Genomic DNA, 14022 nt, shown 5'->3' with positions numbered 1-14022 from the left:
CTCCCCACCCCCCCCGCCCAACAGCCTCCAATCAGGGCATACCTGATTTTTTTCTCCACCATTGAATTTTCTTACTCCTCTGTCTGCCTTTGAGTCTTTGCCAAGACCCAAGTGGTGAACTCCCTTGCTGTAGCACACTCTAACTAAAAGAGCCTTTGCTTTTCTCATGGGGTTGGTCTACATTTATTTCCACAGAGCTCACTTACAGGAAACTCCAGGAGAGGGGCCACACTAGCAAACAGCTGCAGCACAAATGGTTTTCGGTGTAGAATGTAGAACTGGTGGCAGGCAAATTCGATGGCTTGACGCAACTGGGGGTTACTTTCATAATCGGAGTACACCTGTGGAAAAACGCCACGTATTCAGAAAATGCCTCAACAGCATATCAGAGTTGTGTTTGCTTTTAAAATTCATAGTTATGGAGGGGCACGTGGGTGGCTTAGTCGGTTAAGTATCTGACTCCTGATTTTTGGCTCAGGTCATACTCTCAGGGTCCTAAGTTCAAGCCCCGTGCCAGGCTCTGTGCCGAACATGGAGACTGCTTAAGATTCTCTTCCTCTCCCCTTCCCTGCCCTCCCCCGGCCTGCCCCTCACAGTCTTTCTCTCTCTACAAAAACAAAACAAAACAAAAACAAAAGACCTCATAGCTATGGGAAGCATGGAGAGAAACGGCTAATTTAATACGCTGGTAGATGGGAGTATAACAGAGTATAACCTCTTTTGTGAGAAATTTGGTAATAAACATGAATATGCTTTTTCCTAGGGAGTTTGTTGCTAGGAATTTATCTCAAGAAAAGAATTGGACAAAGGTACAAAGATGGATAGACAGGAATTCCTATGTAATTTTGTTTACAATAGTGGAAAATTTAAAACTATTCATAAATTGGGATAGGTTAAGTGACTTATGGTATATGCAAACAACAGAATATTATGTAGCTATTAGAAGGATGCTCTAGCACTGAATGTAGCTACATGAGAAAATGCCTGTGATACTCCTAGTGTGGTGTGAGAAAAGCAGGTACCAAACTCCAACATGTGGTATGATCCAACTTTTGTTCAAAAAAAAAAAAAAAAAAAAAAAAGGCAGGATAGAGTGTAAGGATTTTCAAGAAGTATGAATAAATGGTTATCTAGGAAGGAGGGTTATGCACGATCTTTGTTTTCTCCTTTAAAATTTATCTTCTGGATTTTATAACAAGCATTCATTATTTTTAGAAATCTGTAAAAAAGTCATAAAAATAGAGAAAATTTCAGCTATTTAAAAATAGGAGAGGCCTGATACTCAAGAAAATGTCTTGCCCCTGTAGATTGAACAAACCTTACTTTGCACAAGCATGAATTACTTTTATAATTAAAAAAAAAAATTCTTTAGTTATTTGACAGAGAGCTAGAGAGCACAAGTAGGCAGAACAGCCAGCAGAGGGCGAGGGAGAAGCAGGCTCCCTGCTGAGCAGGGATCTGGGACTCTATCCCAGAACCCTGGGATCATGACCTGAGCCCAAGGCGGATGTTTAACCAACTGAGCCACCCAGGTGCCCCAGTTTAATAATTTTTTTAAAACTTCCATAGAAGTAGAGGACTACGATGAGCCCCTAAGCTCTGTCTGAACTTCAACCACTACTCCTAAACATAGCCAGATACACATTAGACCTGAGTACATGGAAATTGTTCCTGCTGACTTAACCTCCTGCAGTCTCAGCATAGCAAGTTTAATAGCAGCAGAAATCTCGATTCAGAGATCAGAAAATCTCTCAGGAGAAACATCATCGGGACACTTGCCATACATTTGAGTAAAGAGAGCAATGATTCCCAAACTTCTAGGGCATCAGACCCCCCGGAGGTCTTATAAGAGTCCAGATGAATGGGCCCTGACTCCACAGGTTCTGCTTAAGGAGGTCTGGGGTGGGGCCCAAGGATGTGTATTTCTAACAAATTCCCAGGCAATGATGATGCTTCGGGTTCAGTGACAGCACTTTGGGAACCCCTCAAAGAGTGGATAGAGGAAATAGGAAAGCCTCTTCCAGGTCTGGGATATCTCAGGATAGATAGAACAGGGTATTGTGACCTTCCGGAAAATTCTGGGGGAGATTTCACTTGGTGCTGTCGACTGCCACAAAAACAGATAACTCCATCCTTTAAAAGTCTTAGTACAGGTCTTGTTGACCTGCCGTAGGGGCAGGTGATTTTCTGGAGAGGAGGCTGAGCCACACCTGCAGCATGGTGGGCAGGATCCACTGGTAGCCGCTGAGAGAGAACAGGTGGTTGAAGTGCACGGCGCTGTTGATGACGGTGGCGGCGTATTGCCGGAGCAGGGCGCTGTCTTCTGGGTGGAGGATCAGAGCCCCGTTGAACACATTGAGGAAGAGCATGATTTCATCTCCCCAGGGAAACTCGCTCGGCATGCCCAGGAACATCTCTTCCAGGAGCTGGATCCACAAGCTTTTCTGAAGAGTGTCGAGGCCGAACAGCTCCTTGCCAGCTGTGAGAACATGAAACAGCAGAGACAGAATTAGCCCTACGCCAATCCTGTCGGCGTGGGAGGACGAGCCCCGTGGAGGGCACTGCTGCTTCCCATTTGTTCCAATCTGGGATGTGACAATGTGCTGAGGAAATGCTACCAGCACACGCTGCTGCCGCTGGTCTCACACCCCCTGGTTCTCAAAGGACTTCCATCATCACCTCTTTGATTCGACTCTGTAGGCAAGACACGGCTGGTATTTGCAGCGTGTTGCTACTGCTTCAACTGTGGCTTTGAGAAAAAAGTTAGTTGTTGCAGAAAGGAAATGGCAGGGCTGGGTCTGGTTCTAGATCTCTAAACTCCTGGACAGAGTAGAGCTCTTTCTACCTTTTGCTCTGGAGCTTCTGGCTGGAGAAGACATTGAACACTGGGAGGCTAATTGTGAATATCTTAAGTTAATAAGTGAGTCACCCTGCAAGGCTTCAAAGAGAGTCTCTTTCTGTCTCTCTGTCTCTAACTAACTCTCCATTCAGGTGTAACTCAGAGTAAAACAAACATGCACAGATCTCTAATGGAGAGTTCCATGACTTTTGACAAAAATACACACTCATGTAACCAACGCACTAGTCAATATATAGACCATTTCATCATCTCAGAAAGTTCCTAGGAGCTCCATTGCACCCCCCCAACTCAGAGGAAACCACTGTCCTGATTTCTGTAAATGAATTTTGCCTCCTGAAGTTCATATGAACACCTGATCTTCACTTAATCAAGTAATAATACCTATTACTACCTACCCTAACAATACCATACTGCTTCAACTGCTTATGGAAAGAAGATGTGGTATATATATATATATATATATGAAAACTACTCAGCCATCAAAAAATAAAATCTTGCAATTTGCGATGACATGGTGGATGGAACTAGAGGGTACTATGCTAAGCTAAATAAGTCAGAGAAAGACAATTATCATATGATCTCACTGATATGTGGAATTTAAGAAACAAGACAGAGGATCATGGGGGTGGGGGGAATAAAACAAGACAAAACCAGATAGGAAGAAAAACCATAAGAGACTTTTAATCATAGGAAACAACCTGAGGGTTGCTGGAGGGGACAGGGGTTGGGAGATGGAGTAACTGAGTGATAGACATTAAGGAGGGTACGTGATGTAATGAGTACAGTATTATATAAGATTGATGAGTCACTGACCTCTGCCTCTGAAACCAATAATACTTTATGTATTAATTAATTGAATTTAAATTAAAAAAAAAACAAAAACCAAAAATCCCTGCTTATGGTTAGTTAAGAACAGTGGTCTCCGTTTGATCCCTGGAATAGCATCATCAACATCACCTAGGAACTTGCTGAAATTTGAGTTCCTGGGCTCCATTTCAGAGCTACTGAATGAGGAGCTGGGGCGGGTGGACCCAGCAATATTTGTTTATCAGATTCTCCAGGTGATTCTGATGCCTCAGGCTGAGAAGCACGGGCTTAGAGAAACTGGTAATGATGCTTTCCAGCTGAGGACCAAACAAAGGCATAGGAAGCCCAAGAAAAAAATGCATTTTTTTTTTTTTTTTGATACCTTGTGGATCACTGAAGAGTGAAAATTCAGCGTCAATAGCACTTCGGGGGAATGAGGGTAGTCGGAGGAGGTCTTCCTGGAGCATGGAGACATGGGACTGTTTGTGGGCTGTGGGGATCTTCTGAGTCAGGGAGATGAGAAACAAAACCCGCCCGACTTCCTCCAGCTTCCGAGTGAACACCTAGCAGCAAACAAAAGCAGGAGCAGAGGAAAAGGAGAATTAGCAACCCTGAAATTAAAAGGAGTGAAGATCTTGAAGTCAAATCTTTCATGGCAAATGCAGCTGATTAAAAAAAAAAAAAAAATCAAGGGGGGGGCAGTGTTGAATTGAGGGAGAAATTTTTTTTTCTTTACCCCACCGAAAGAGCAAACAATGCTTGATTGACTCTTACTTCCTGTACCCGCCTGTTCCACAGAAGGAAGTGTTTCTCAGGGGTTTGCAGGCTGCCGGAGCACAATGCAAGCATTGTCAGGAATCCTTCCATATTAAATAGAGCCCATTTGTCTGGATGTCACACTGTGGAAGATTTTTTCCAGCAGGAGCCAGTCAGTAAGTTCCAAGTGCCTCTACCATTTCCACTGATGCCTTAAGCTGTTCTGGGTTTTTCTCTTAAAAAAGGACTGAAATGGGATCCAGGCAGAACCTATCTTGGGACAAAAGCTGATGGGACGTAGATAGCATGGACAGGATTCTCTTGGTCCCTTCTCTTTGTTCCTTTTCTATTGATGATGGGTGCGTAGGGGCTATCATGGGCAGTCCAAAGCTGCTGAGGAAGCTCCAGGGCCAGAACCACAGGCTTGAATACTACAGTTTCCCTGCAAAACTCAGAAAGAAATCTTAAAATTCCAACTTGGAGTGTATGTAGAACAACAGCTCCATTTTATGCAATTTAAAAACATATTCTTAAACATAAATAGAAAACACTAATGAAGTGCTATGTTGATTACGGTTTTAATTCTTTTGCTGCCAAAATCAGGGGCTGAGATAACTTGGGGGTAATTAGTTTAGAAATTATACAGTTACATATACTTAAGACCCAATACCTCACAGTTTGTAATACTTGCTTCTTTCCACTGCAGTTCAGGTTGTTTATGCTAACTATATTTTTAATTATTTAAGTGGTCTAATTCTATGCCATTTTCATTCATTTCATGAAGTTATTTTGAATCATTTGATGTCAAAATAACCTTGATATGTGCAGAGAAACAGAAAAGATAAATTATCCCGAAATTCTTGTTTAGACATTTTATTAAAAATAAATTAATGTGGGGGGGTTGCCTGGATGGCTCAGTCAATTAAGGTCTTGGATTTTGGCTCAGGTCATGATCTCAGGTTCCTGGGATGAAGCCCCCTGTTGAGTGCACTTGGTGTGGAGTCTGCTTGATAGTTCCTTCCTCCACCCCTTAGCCTATCCTTCCTATTTGGGCATGTGCAAGAGTGCGCGTGCTCTCTCTCTCTGTAATAAAATCTTTAAAAATGAAAAAAAAATGAATTTAACACATAAACTATAATAAAATTGTATCATTATTCAAATTGTGGACTACTGTTACATTTCTCATACAAATAGTGAATTTCTTTATTTTGTTCTTCAATCATATATTTAAGTACAACTGCTTGATTATGTCTCCTCCTGTTTTAAGGGAAATTAGTAAATGCCTGAGGCCAGGTGACCAGTCAATGGCAGAGCTAAGACTGTGTCCAAGTCTCTGCAGCTTAGCTCAGTGCTTTTCCCAGGCATTATACATTGATCCCTTTTATTTTATTTTTCCCAACTAGTGTAAACCTCTGTGGCAACTTTCTTAGAGTGACATTTGTGTACTTCCGATCCTGGTTTACAAAAATGTGAAAAGAAAACTTGGAAACCAGTAGATAAATAAATTCAAAGATTTCTAGCGCTTATACCCAGTGTTTGTCATAGCATTAATCCAAGTGAGTGTTCCTTGATCCTTTTACATTATGATCCAAATTATGAAAACTAACACATGATTTTTGGGAACTATTGATTGAGGATCTACCCATCCATTCTCTCTGGAGAGGACTGAATCAGAATCTCAGGATTGGCAACACATTCACTGATCATCCCAATGACTTGATAAAACCATATAATAAAATATATATGGGGCAGGCACCTGCTTCTGAATGAGCTCCTGTCCTTTCTCCGGATGCATATGTACAAGGTTCAGCTGTGGGGATACCGATCTCCGGAAAGGATAAATATCCCGAACATATGTCTGTGGCAGGATTACACAAAGAGACAAAAAAGAGTTCAGATGATTAAACGTTTGACTCTCATTTCCTCTTTACCCAAATGTCAAGCAAAGTTATGTATTTTCTAAAGGTTTTATCATTTATGCTTTCCAATTCTATAAAATCCTAGGGAAGAGAAATCCCCACCTCAGAAAAGCATCAAACCACCTAGGCTTAGCATCCTTTCCAAACACTAGGGTGCTCCATCAGGAGCAGAGGAGCCAAGGGCAATTTAATAAAGGACATTCTGGAGGAAGAAAGTCATTTTAAAATGATGGCCTTGAGGTGCCCTTTGATCATTAGGTCAGGTCACCAGGGTCACACTCAACATAATAAAAAAAGGAACAAGGACATAAAAATTCCAAGCAGACACACATACTTAACATAGGGGCAACTTAATTTTTCATCAGGAGGTAGTAATAATGAATGCTTAACTTGCCTTATCACCTTTAATTATTGCAACGTAGGGCAGATACTATTATCATCCTCTTCATTTTACAGACAAGGAAAATGAAGGGCACAAAGGTGCCGTGGCTCGTCCAAAGCTACACTGACATAAGCTGGTGTCACCGAAGGGGCCTTACTCCCAACCTCTGAACAGCAATGGCTCCCCGAGTGAGAACAACATTCTGGAAAGGCATGACAAGTTTCCGACACAACTCAGCAGGAGAGCATCACTGCCCAGTCTCACCTTATTGTAGTGGATAAGGTTCCATCGTTTGTCCATGAGAAAATAATGGGTTGACTGAGATTCTGGGATATTAAAAAACTCCAGACATTCCTAGAACAAGAATAAACAAATGTTTATGGAGAACATACCATGTGCCAGGTAGTATGCTGGAAGATACAAATATCACGAAAACAAAGTAACTTTAAGGATTCTAAGGATTATAGATATTGCATACTTTTTATATGTATATAGGTATGGATACACATTGGATTTGGATACACAGTTGCCCAAAGAATGACATAATAGAGACTCCAAGTGCTAAAAGATGTATAATTATAAATTCAGACTGAAGAGTGAACTGTGGAGGCACAGTGGCATCTACTGGTCTCAACGCCAGGAAGAAAGCATGTTTGGTAACGCCATTAAAAATAACACAAGCTACAACACATTGAGCCATTATTGTATACTGTTTTCTGAGCTCGATGCCCTCCATGTCAGTAACTTGGATACCCTGCACTAGTACCCCAGTACTGGTGAAAAAGAATCTGAGCCTGGAGAGGTCCTGTTCGATTTAGGGCACAATGGTTATGGTAGAATCAGGGTTGGGACTTAACTCTGTTTGCCTTCCTGCTACTCTAGTATTCAGTGTGAGTAGGAGAATGGAGTGGTTGTTGAAGTTTGCTGCACTGGGCCTCAGAAATTCTCTGGCAATGTCTGGGTAAGGCCCGAAGGAGGCATTTTGTACTGAAATAAGATATACACGTTTGGTTCAACTGAATTTTTCAGAGACACTTCCTGCTTCTGTCTGGGCTTGGAGCTGTGTTCTAGGAAATCAGCTTACTAAAAGTTTGGAATCCAGATCGATGGGGAATCGCTGTAGTACTTTACTTACTACGTTACCTTAAAAGCCTTACCGGTGTGTGTAACAATGGATTGTCTTTCTGCTGAAGGGCACAACTGCCATAACCATTAAAGATACTTTCTTGACTCACCTGATTTATTCTCAGGTATATTGTTCTGCTTCTTCGCTCATTTTTTGTATGTGGAAGTTAGACAGTATACTGTGCAACTAAGTGCCAGAGAAAGGGTCCCTGGCAGGATCAGCAGCTCCCAGATCCTGTCCTAGCTCCTTCCGTGTGCAACCTGAGGGCCCCTGCAGAACCACCCCCAAGTGATGCCAGGGAGCTCTGAAGCAGGAATCGACAGCATTCCCAGGGGAGATAGTACACATGAGAGTGTCAAGTTCTGCTTCAGTTGCAGGAGGAGCTGGATGTATTTGTCTACCTGAACGCAGAGCTACAATGTTGGCAGGTGTGGGGAAGGTCACGGAAGTAAACCGGGGAAGTACACGGTAGTGGAGCAGATTCTACAAGGGGTAAGTCAATGCACATATTCATTTGAAGATAGGAAAATATCATTCTAAATGGACGACCAGTGAAGTGGCCACAGACATTGTGCGTTAAAAAATCATTTCTGTCAAAAGCTATTCCTACCTTGAGCAGGGCTTCGAACTGAGTGTCTTCATGGACTGGTAACTGAGTTGGGATATCACACTCATTCTGTCCGTGAACGACCAAGGTTTTGGTACCTACAGAAGGCAAACACAATCATAAGCTGAACTCCACTCTAGTCAAATTTATCTGTAAGGCACAAAATATTAAAATATTCTCAGTGGGCTGATATTTTTTGTTATTGTTACTCTTAGTGACTGCTTAAGGTAAATAAATTATGTATTGGAATAATATCACTCTTTTCTAGTTAAAATAGATGTTTTATTTTTTATTTTTATTTTTTTAAAGAATTTATTTATTTATTTGACAGAGAGAGATCACAAGTAGGCTGAGAGGCAGGCAGAGAGAGAGAGAGGAGGAAGCAGGCTCCCTGCTGAGCAGAGAGCCCGATGCGGGACTCGATCCCAGGACCCTGGGATCATGACCTGAGCCGAAGGCAGTGGCTCAACCCACTGAGCCACCCAGGCACCCCTAAAATAGATGTTTTAAAAGTATTTACCAATTAAGTAACAAAAGCCACCATTTATGGAGTTCCCAATACTTTTATATGTATTTTATGTGCATAATACTTAAATCTCACAACAACTCTATGATATGGGTTTTATTGTGCTTATTCTACAAATGAGAAAACAAAGGAAACGGACTTGTAAGTTCTTACAGGTAAGAGCTTATAAGTAATTTAGTCAAAACCATATTTATTTATTTATTTATTTATTTATTTATTTATTTATTTTTTTTAAGATTTTATTTATTTATTTATTTGTTAGAGAGAGAGAGAGAGCGAGTGAGCACAGGCAGACAGAGTGGTAGGCAGAGGCAGAGGGAGAAGCAGGCTCCCTGCCGAGCAAGGAGCCCGATGTGGGACTCGATCCCAGGACGCTGGGATCATGACCTGAGCTGAAGGCAGTTGCCTAACCAACTGAGCCACCCAGGGGTCCCGTAGATTTTATTTTTTTGATTTAATTTGCCTTTTTTCAGTGTTCCAAAATTCATTGTTTATGCACCACACCCAGTGCTCCATGCAATATGTGTCCTCCATAATACCCACCATCAAGCTCACCCATCCCCCCCCCCCACCCCTCTCCCTTCCAAAACCCTCGGATTGTTTCTCAGAGTCCACAGTCTCTCATGGTTCATCTCTCCCTCTGATTTCCCCCAATTCAATTTTCCTTTCCTTCTTCTAATGTCCTCCATGTTATTCCTTATGCTCCACAAGTAAGTGAAACCATATGTTAATTGATTCTCTCTGCTTGACTTATTTCACTCAGCATAAGCTCCTCCAGTTCCGTCCATGTTGATACAAAAGTTGGGTATTCATCCTTTCTGATGGAGATGTAATATTCCAATGTATATATGAACTATATCTTTATCCATTCGTCCTTGTGACCATTGCTGCTATGAACATTGGGGAACAGATGGCCCTTCTTTTCACTGCATCTGTATCTTAAGGGTAAACACCCAGTAGTGCAATTGCTGGGTCATAGGGTAGCTCTATTTTTAATTTTTAAAGGAATCTCACACTGTTTTCCAAAGTGACTGCACCAACTTGCCTTCCCACCAACAGTGTAAGAGGGTTCCCCTTTCTCCACATCCTTTCCAACACACATTGTTTACTGTCTTGTTGATTTTGGCCATTCTAACTGGTGTAAGGTGGTATCTCAATGTGGTTTTGATTTGAATTTCCCCAATGGCTAATGACGATGAACATTTTTTCATGTGTCTGTTAGCCATTTTTATGTCTTCTTTGGAGAAGTGTCTGTTCATGTGTTCTACCCATTTTTGGATGTGATTATCTTTTTTTGGGTGTTGAGTTTGAGGAGTTCTTTATAGGTTGGATATCAGCCCTTTGAAAGACACATTTGTTTAGCACAAGAGTCAGAATTCAAACCCTAAACATGGCAATAAGTACTATATCCCTGTATTTTAAATGAGATGATCATGCAGTAATGGTTGAGAAAATATAAACAGAGATATTAGCAAAACAATGACAAGCACCTGGAATGCAGTTTAAATTTACATTTTCTGTATTTTACTTGGCTAGGGAGTTAGTACTTATTCTACTTCATTCATTCATTATAAGTCTTTGTGAATGTCATGATATACCTTGACTTTTAATGAGCTGTTTTTAAGTCTGTGAATGACAACATGAGCTTCTTTGCTGTAATAAAAAATGATCACCTTGTTGGAAAACCTATTGAACATATAAATACACAACTTCCATTTATGGAATGCTTGCTATGAGTCAGGTATGATAGCAAGTATTTTATCTACCTAAACGCATTGATTACTCATGATTGTGCCATATGACTCACATCCTTGTTTTATCCATGAGTAAAGAAATCTTGAAAAATGGTGTACTTTTTTTTAAGCTAATACTAACTATATTAATAAATGACAGTCATGTGATTTTAATGCAGACCTCTACACTGCCATAACTTGTATTCTCATCTTTATAAAATTGTGTCTTTCTCTTTATTTTAATACACGAATCATCTCATATTTTCTTAGTCACTGCACCAGGATAAAGCCTTGGAAGAGTTTCTATCTTAAGGAAAAGCAAACTATCAGGAGTGAAAAAGACCCTTAGCTCAAGTTTACATCACACTTCATGTTCTTTTGTTGCTCTCCTTTCTTTCTTCCTGCTTGTCCCTTTTCCAATTCTTCATAAAGCCGTCTCTTTGGAGTTTACAAAGATCTGGGGTCCATGCCATGCAAACAGTATTGTTCCCCTTGCGGTGCCAAACATTCATTCAGAAAGACTCCCTGTTCAGCTGGCCCTGTGTGATAGACTCAAATACATCTTCAACCCTGGCTGCTCTTCAAGGACGGATACACGTGGCTCAGTTCTGATGTCTCCCCTTTCATCTGGCAACTGCTGACTTTCAAAGGGTCTATTGTACTTCTTCAGATTGTATTAAACAAAAATTCTTTGAAGCCCTCAACACCAGGGTCAGGACTCTTGACAGTCTTCTCAGAATGAAAGAGGCAGCTGGTCTTTAAAAGGTTTATTTATATGCTTAAACAAAGAGAAAAATTATGTCACCCAATAGCAGTAATGGGTTACCTGGCATGGAAGCGGTCACCAGCAGCTTTACCTCGCACTGTTCCTTCTTCATGGTCTGCTTGAGATCCTTGAAGAAGAGGCCCTCTACATAACCCACCACCTCCCACAGGAAAGTCAGGGTGGCTGAAATGGCATCCATCCCCCACTCACAGGGGGTTCGCACGAAGTACATGATTAATCCCACCTAGAAGAACAGGAAGAGGTCACAAAACCATGATATCCCTGAGCAAAAATATTCTCATTGGCTCTTTTTTTATTAATCAAATATTCTTTTGTTCCTTCATATTCTCTGTTCAATGGTTCCTCTAATACTTTCAGTGGCCGTGAGCAAGAGAGAACAGAACTGGAAAGCCAACCAGAACAGGTTGACATACGTTTTTGTGTATCATGGGAATGCTGATTTAAGACAAAAGCAGAAGATTGTTTTTCCAGGCTTCAAGTCACTTGGTAGTTCAGGTACTGAGGCCACTCCAAATTGAGCTCTATGTGACATTTGCTGAAACAGTATTTGCAGATTGGATTATGTCTAACCAGTGAACCAGTGAACACTGTGCTTGGCTGAATTGGTGAACTTAACAGATTTTTCTTTGTGTTTCCTAAAATCTTGAAAATCTCTGTGTCCTTTTGTACATATTAAAATGTCTCATCATAAGGTAATTTTTTTTTGTTAATAGACTATATTAAACATTCTCCACATTGAAGTAAAAGGTGGACTGACTAATCGAAATATGTATTTTAACAAATTTTGATGAAATTAGTTTTAAGTACTTTATTCAACAGTGCACAACAAAATCATAAAGAAATAACATCAAAGTTTCCCCCCTCATGGCTTTATCGATTATATCTTGAAAAATTTAATCCTAGAAATCTTTCCAGTTATGTGGAAAGGATCAACCTATGGTGTTACTAACCTAACCTGCTTTGGTGGTTCTGAAGGCTAACCACCCTAATGAGGGCCAAACCTCACCTCTAGAAGAAATCTATCAAAGATTGGAAAAGGTGGTAAGTCCTATAGGGTTTGTGTGTGTGTGTGTGTGTGTGTGTGTGTGTGTGTGTGTTCTGTGTGTTTTTTTGTGTTTATTTTTTTGGCGTGGGTGCAAAAAGGTGATATTATTAAAGGACGGGGATAGGATCCGTGTTCAGAAGGAGCTACTGACCATCCTGTGGGTTTAAAGTGCCTTGATCTAGGTGCCTAGGTGGCTCAGTGGGTTAAGCCTTGGCCTTCAGCCCAGTCATGATCTCAGGATCCTGGGATCGAGCCCTGTTTTGGGCTCTCTGCTTGGTGGGGAACATGCTTCCCCCTCTCTCTCTCTGCCTGCCTCTCTGCCTACTTGCCTTGATCCATCATAAATGAGGCTTCCTTAAAACTCATGCAGTACATCAGATTCCTTCTCTGTATTTCACATCTTCAATGCATCTGGTGATATCTGGGCTGGTCAGGGTGGGCCTTTCTTGTGAACAGTAGAGGAATGAAGTTTGAGATGGCAGGCATGCTCACAAATTGTTAGTGTATATTTTTAAGTTGAGGATTTGGAGATTTATTTCCTTAAAACTATCTAAGCACCAAATCCCTTTAAAAGTTTTCATATACCCTGAGGTGGGCTCAAACCCCTGGGTAAAGGTCACTGGGTCACAGTTAAATAAATAGTCCCCAACAAAATTAGAAGAGATGGGTCACTGGTCCCAACATGCCCACTATACATATCCTTAAGTCATTAGAAAAGAGAGATACATGATAAGGGTAATGGTTGAAAAAGGAATTTGTCCTTCACTGTTTTACCATTCTGACTATAAGGCCCCTCCTCTAGTCCATTCAAAGCATCCATATACTTGGGATTTGGGGAAAGATTAGGGTTTAGAGAGAAATGAAAAATAGGAATTTATATTCATGTAAAACAAGGTTATACAACAAAGCCAAAGCATTGCCAGATCTTTTCTCTATTAGCTTGTCAATTACCTAGATGGGAGGATCTATGTCTGCCATTAAGGCTTATTTAGAGTTGACAGGGAAGAGTATGGAAGACAGGAAATGAAATGTCCATCTTCTTTTCCCAAGGCTGAAGGACAATGTAGAGCAGTGGTCCAGATGAGCATCTCCCCTACCCAGGGACCCGAGGGAATGGGCAGACACACTGAAGGGACTTTTGCCTCCAGTCTCTGTTAGGGTCACTGACAGAAGTTTACCTCAGAGCCTTTTGATACCAACTGGAATGCTACACAAACATGGTAGGGCACATATTTAACCTGAGGAAGGCCCTGACATATGGCTTTGATAACCTACCTTTGGTTTTTGTGTTGTGTACATAGGACCAAGAAATACCAGAAAGTTTGACCAGAGAACTTTCTGGATAGAATCACCACAGACTGGTGTCACTGAGCCTAATGTTCTAGCCAGGGATCTCCCTAAGCTGGAGCCATAGGGAACATGCAACCAGAATCTAGAGGGGTGTTTAGCACCAGCAGGAGCTAAGGTGAGGTGG

General features: G+C 41.2%; 1 protein-coding gene across 12 annotated transcripts in view; it reads right to left on the bottom strand.

The window, feature by feature from the left end:
- The window catches only part of UNC80 (unc-80 homolog, NALCN channel complex subunit), a 230625-nt gene that overhangs the window by 49510 nt on the left and 167093 nt on the right, over window positions 1–14022 (bottom strand). For all 12 annotated transcript variants that reach the window (XM_059393393.1, XM_059393382.1, XM_059393389.1 and 9 more), the window contains 7 exons: window positions 11543–11726; window positions 8461–8555; window positions 6989–7078; window positions 6180–6281; window positions 4050–4230; window positions 2211–2479; window positions 207–341 (listed from right to left, as the gene is read on the bottom strand). In XM_059393393.1, the coding sequence (XP_059249376.1) occupies window positions 207–341; window positions 2211–2479; window positions 4050–4230; window positions 6180–6281; window positions 6989–7078; window positions 8461–8555; window positions 11543–11726 (1056 nt within the window). The remainder of the gene's footprint in view (window positions 1–206; window positions 342–2210; window positions 2480–4049; window positions 4231–6179; window positions 6282–6988; window positions 7079–8460; window positions 8556–11542; window positions 11727–14022) is intronic.

The sequence above is a fragment of the Mustela nigripes genome, chromosome 3 (genome assembly GCF_022355385.1).
Source record: "Mustela nigripes isolate SB6536 chromosome 3, MUSNIG.SB6536, whole genome shotgun sequence".
Lineage (NCBI taxonomy): Eukaryota > Metazoa > Chordata > Mammalia > Carnivora > Mustelidae > Mustela > Mustela nigripes.
This window is presented reverse-complemented; position numbering and strand designations above follow the sequence as displayed.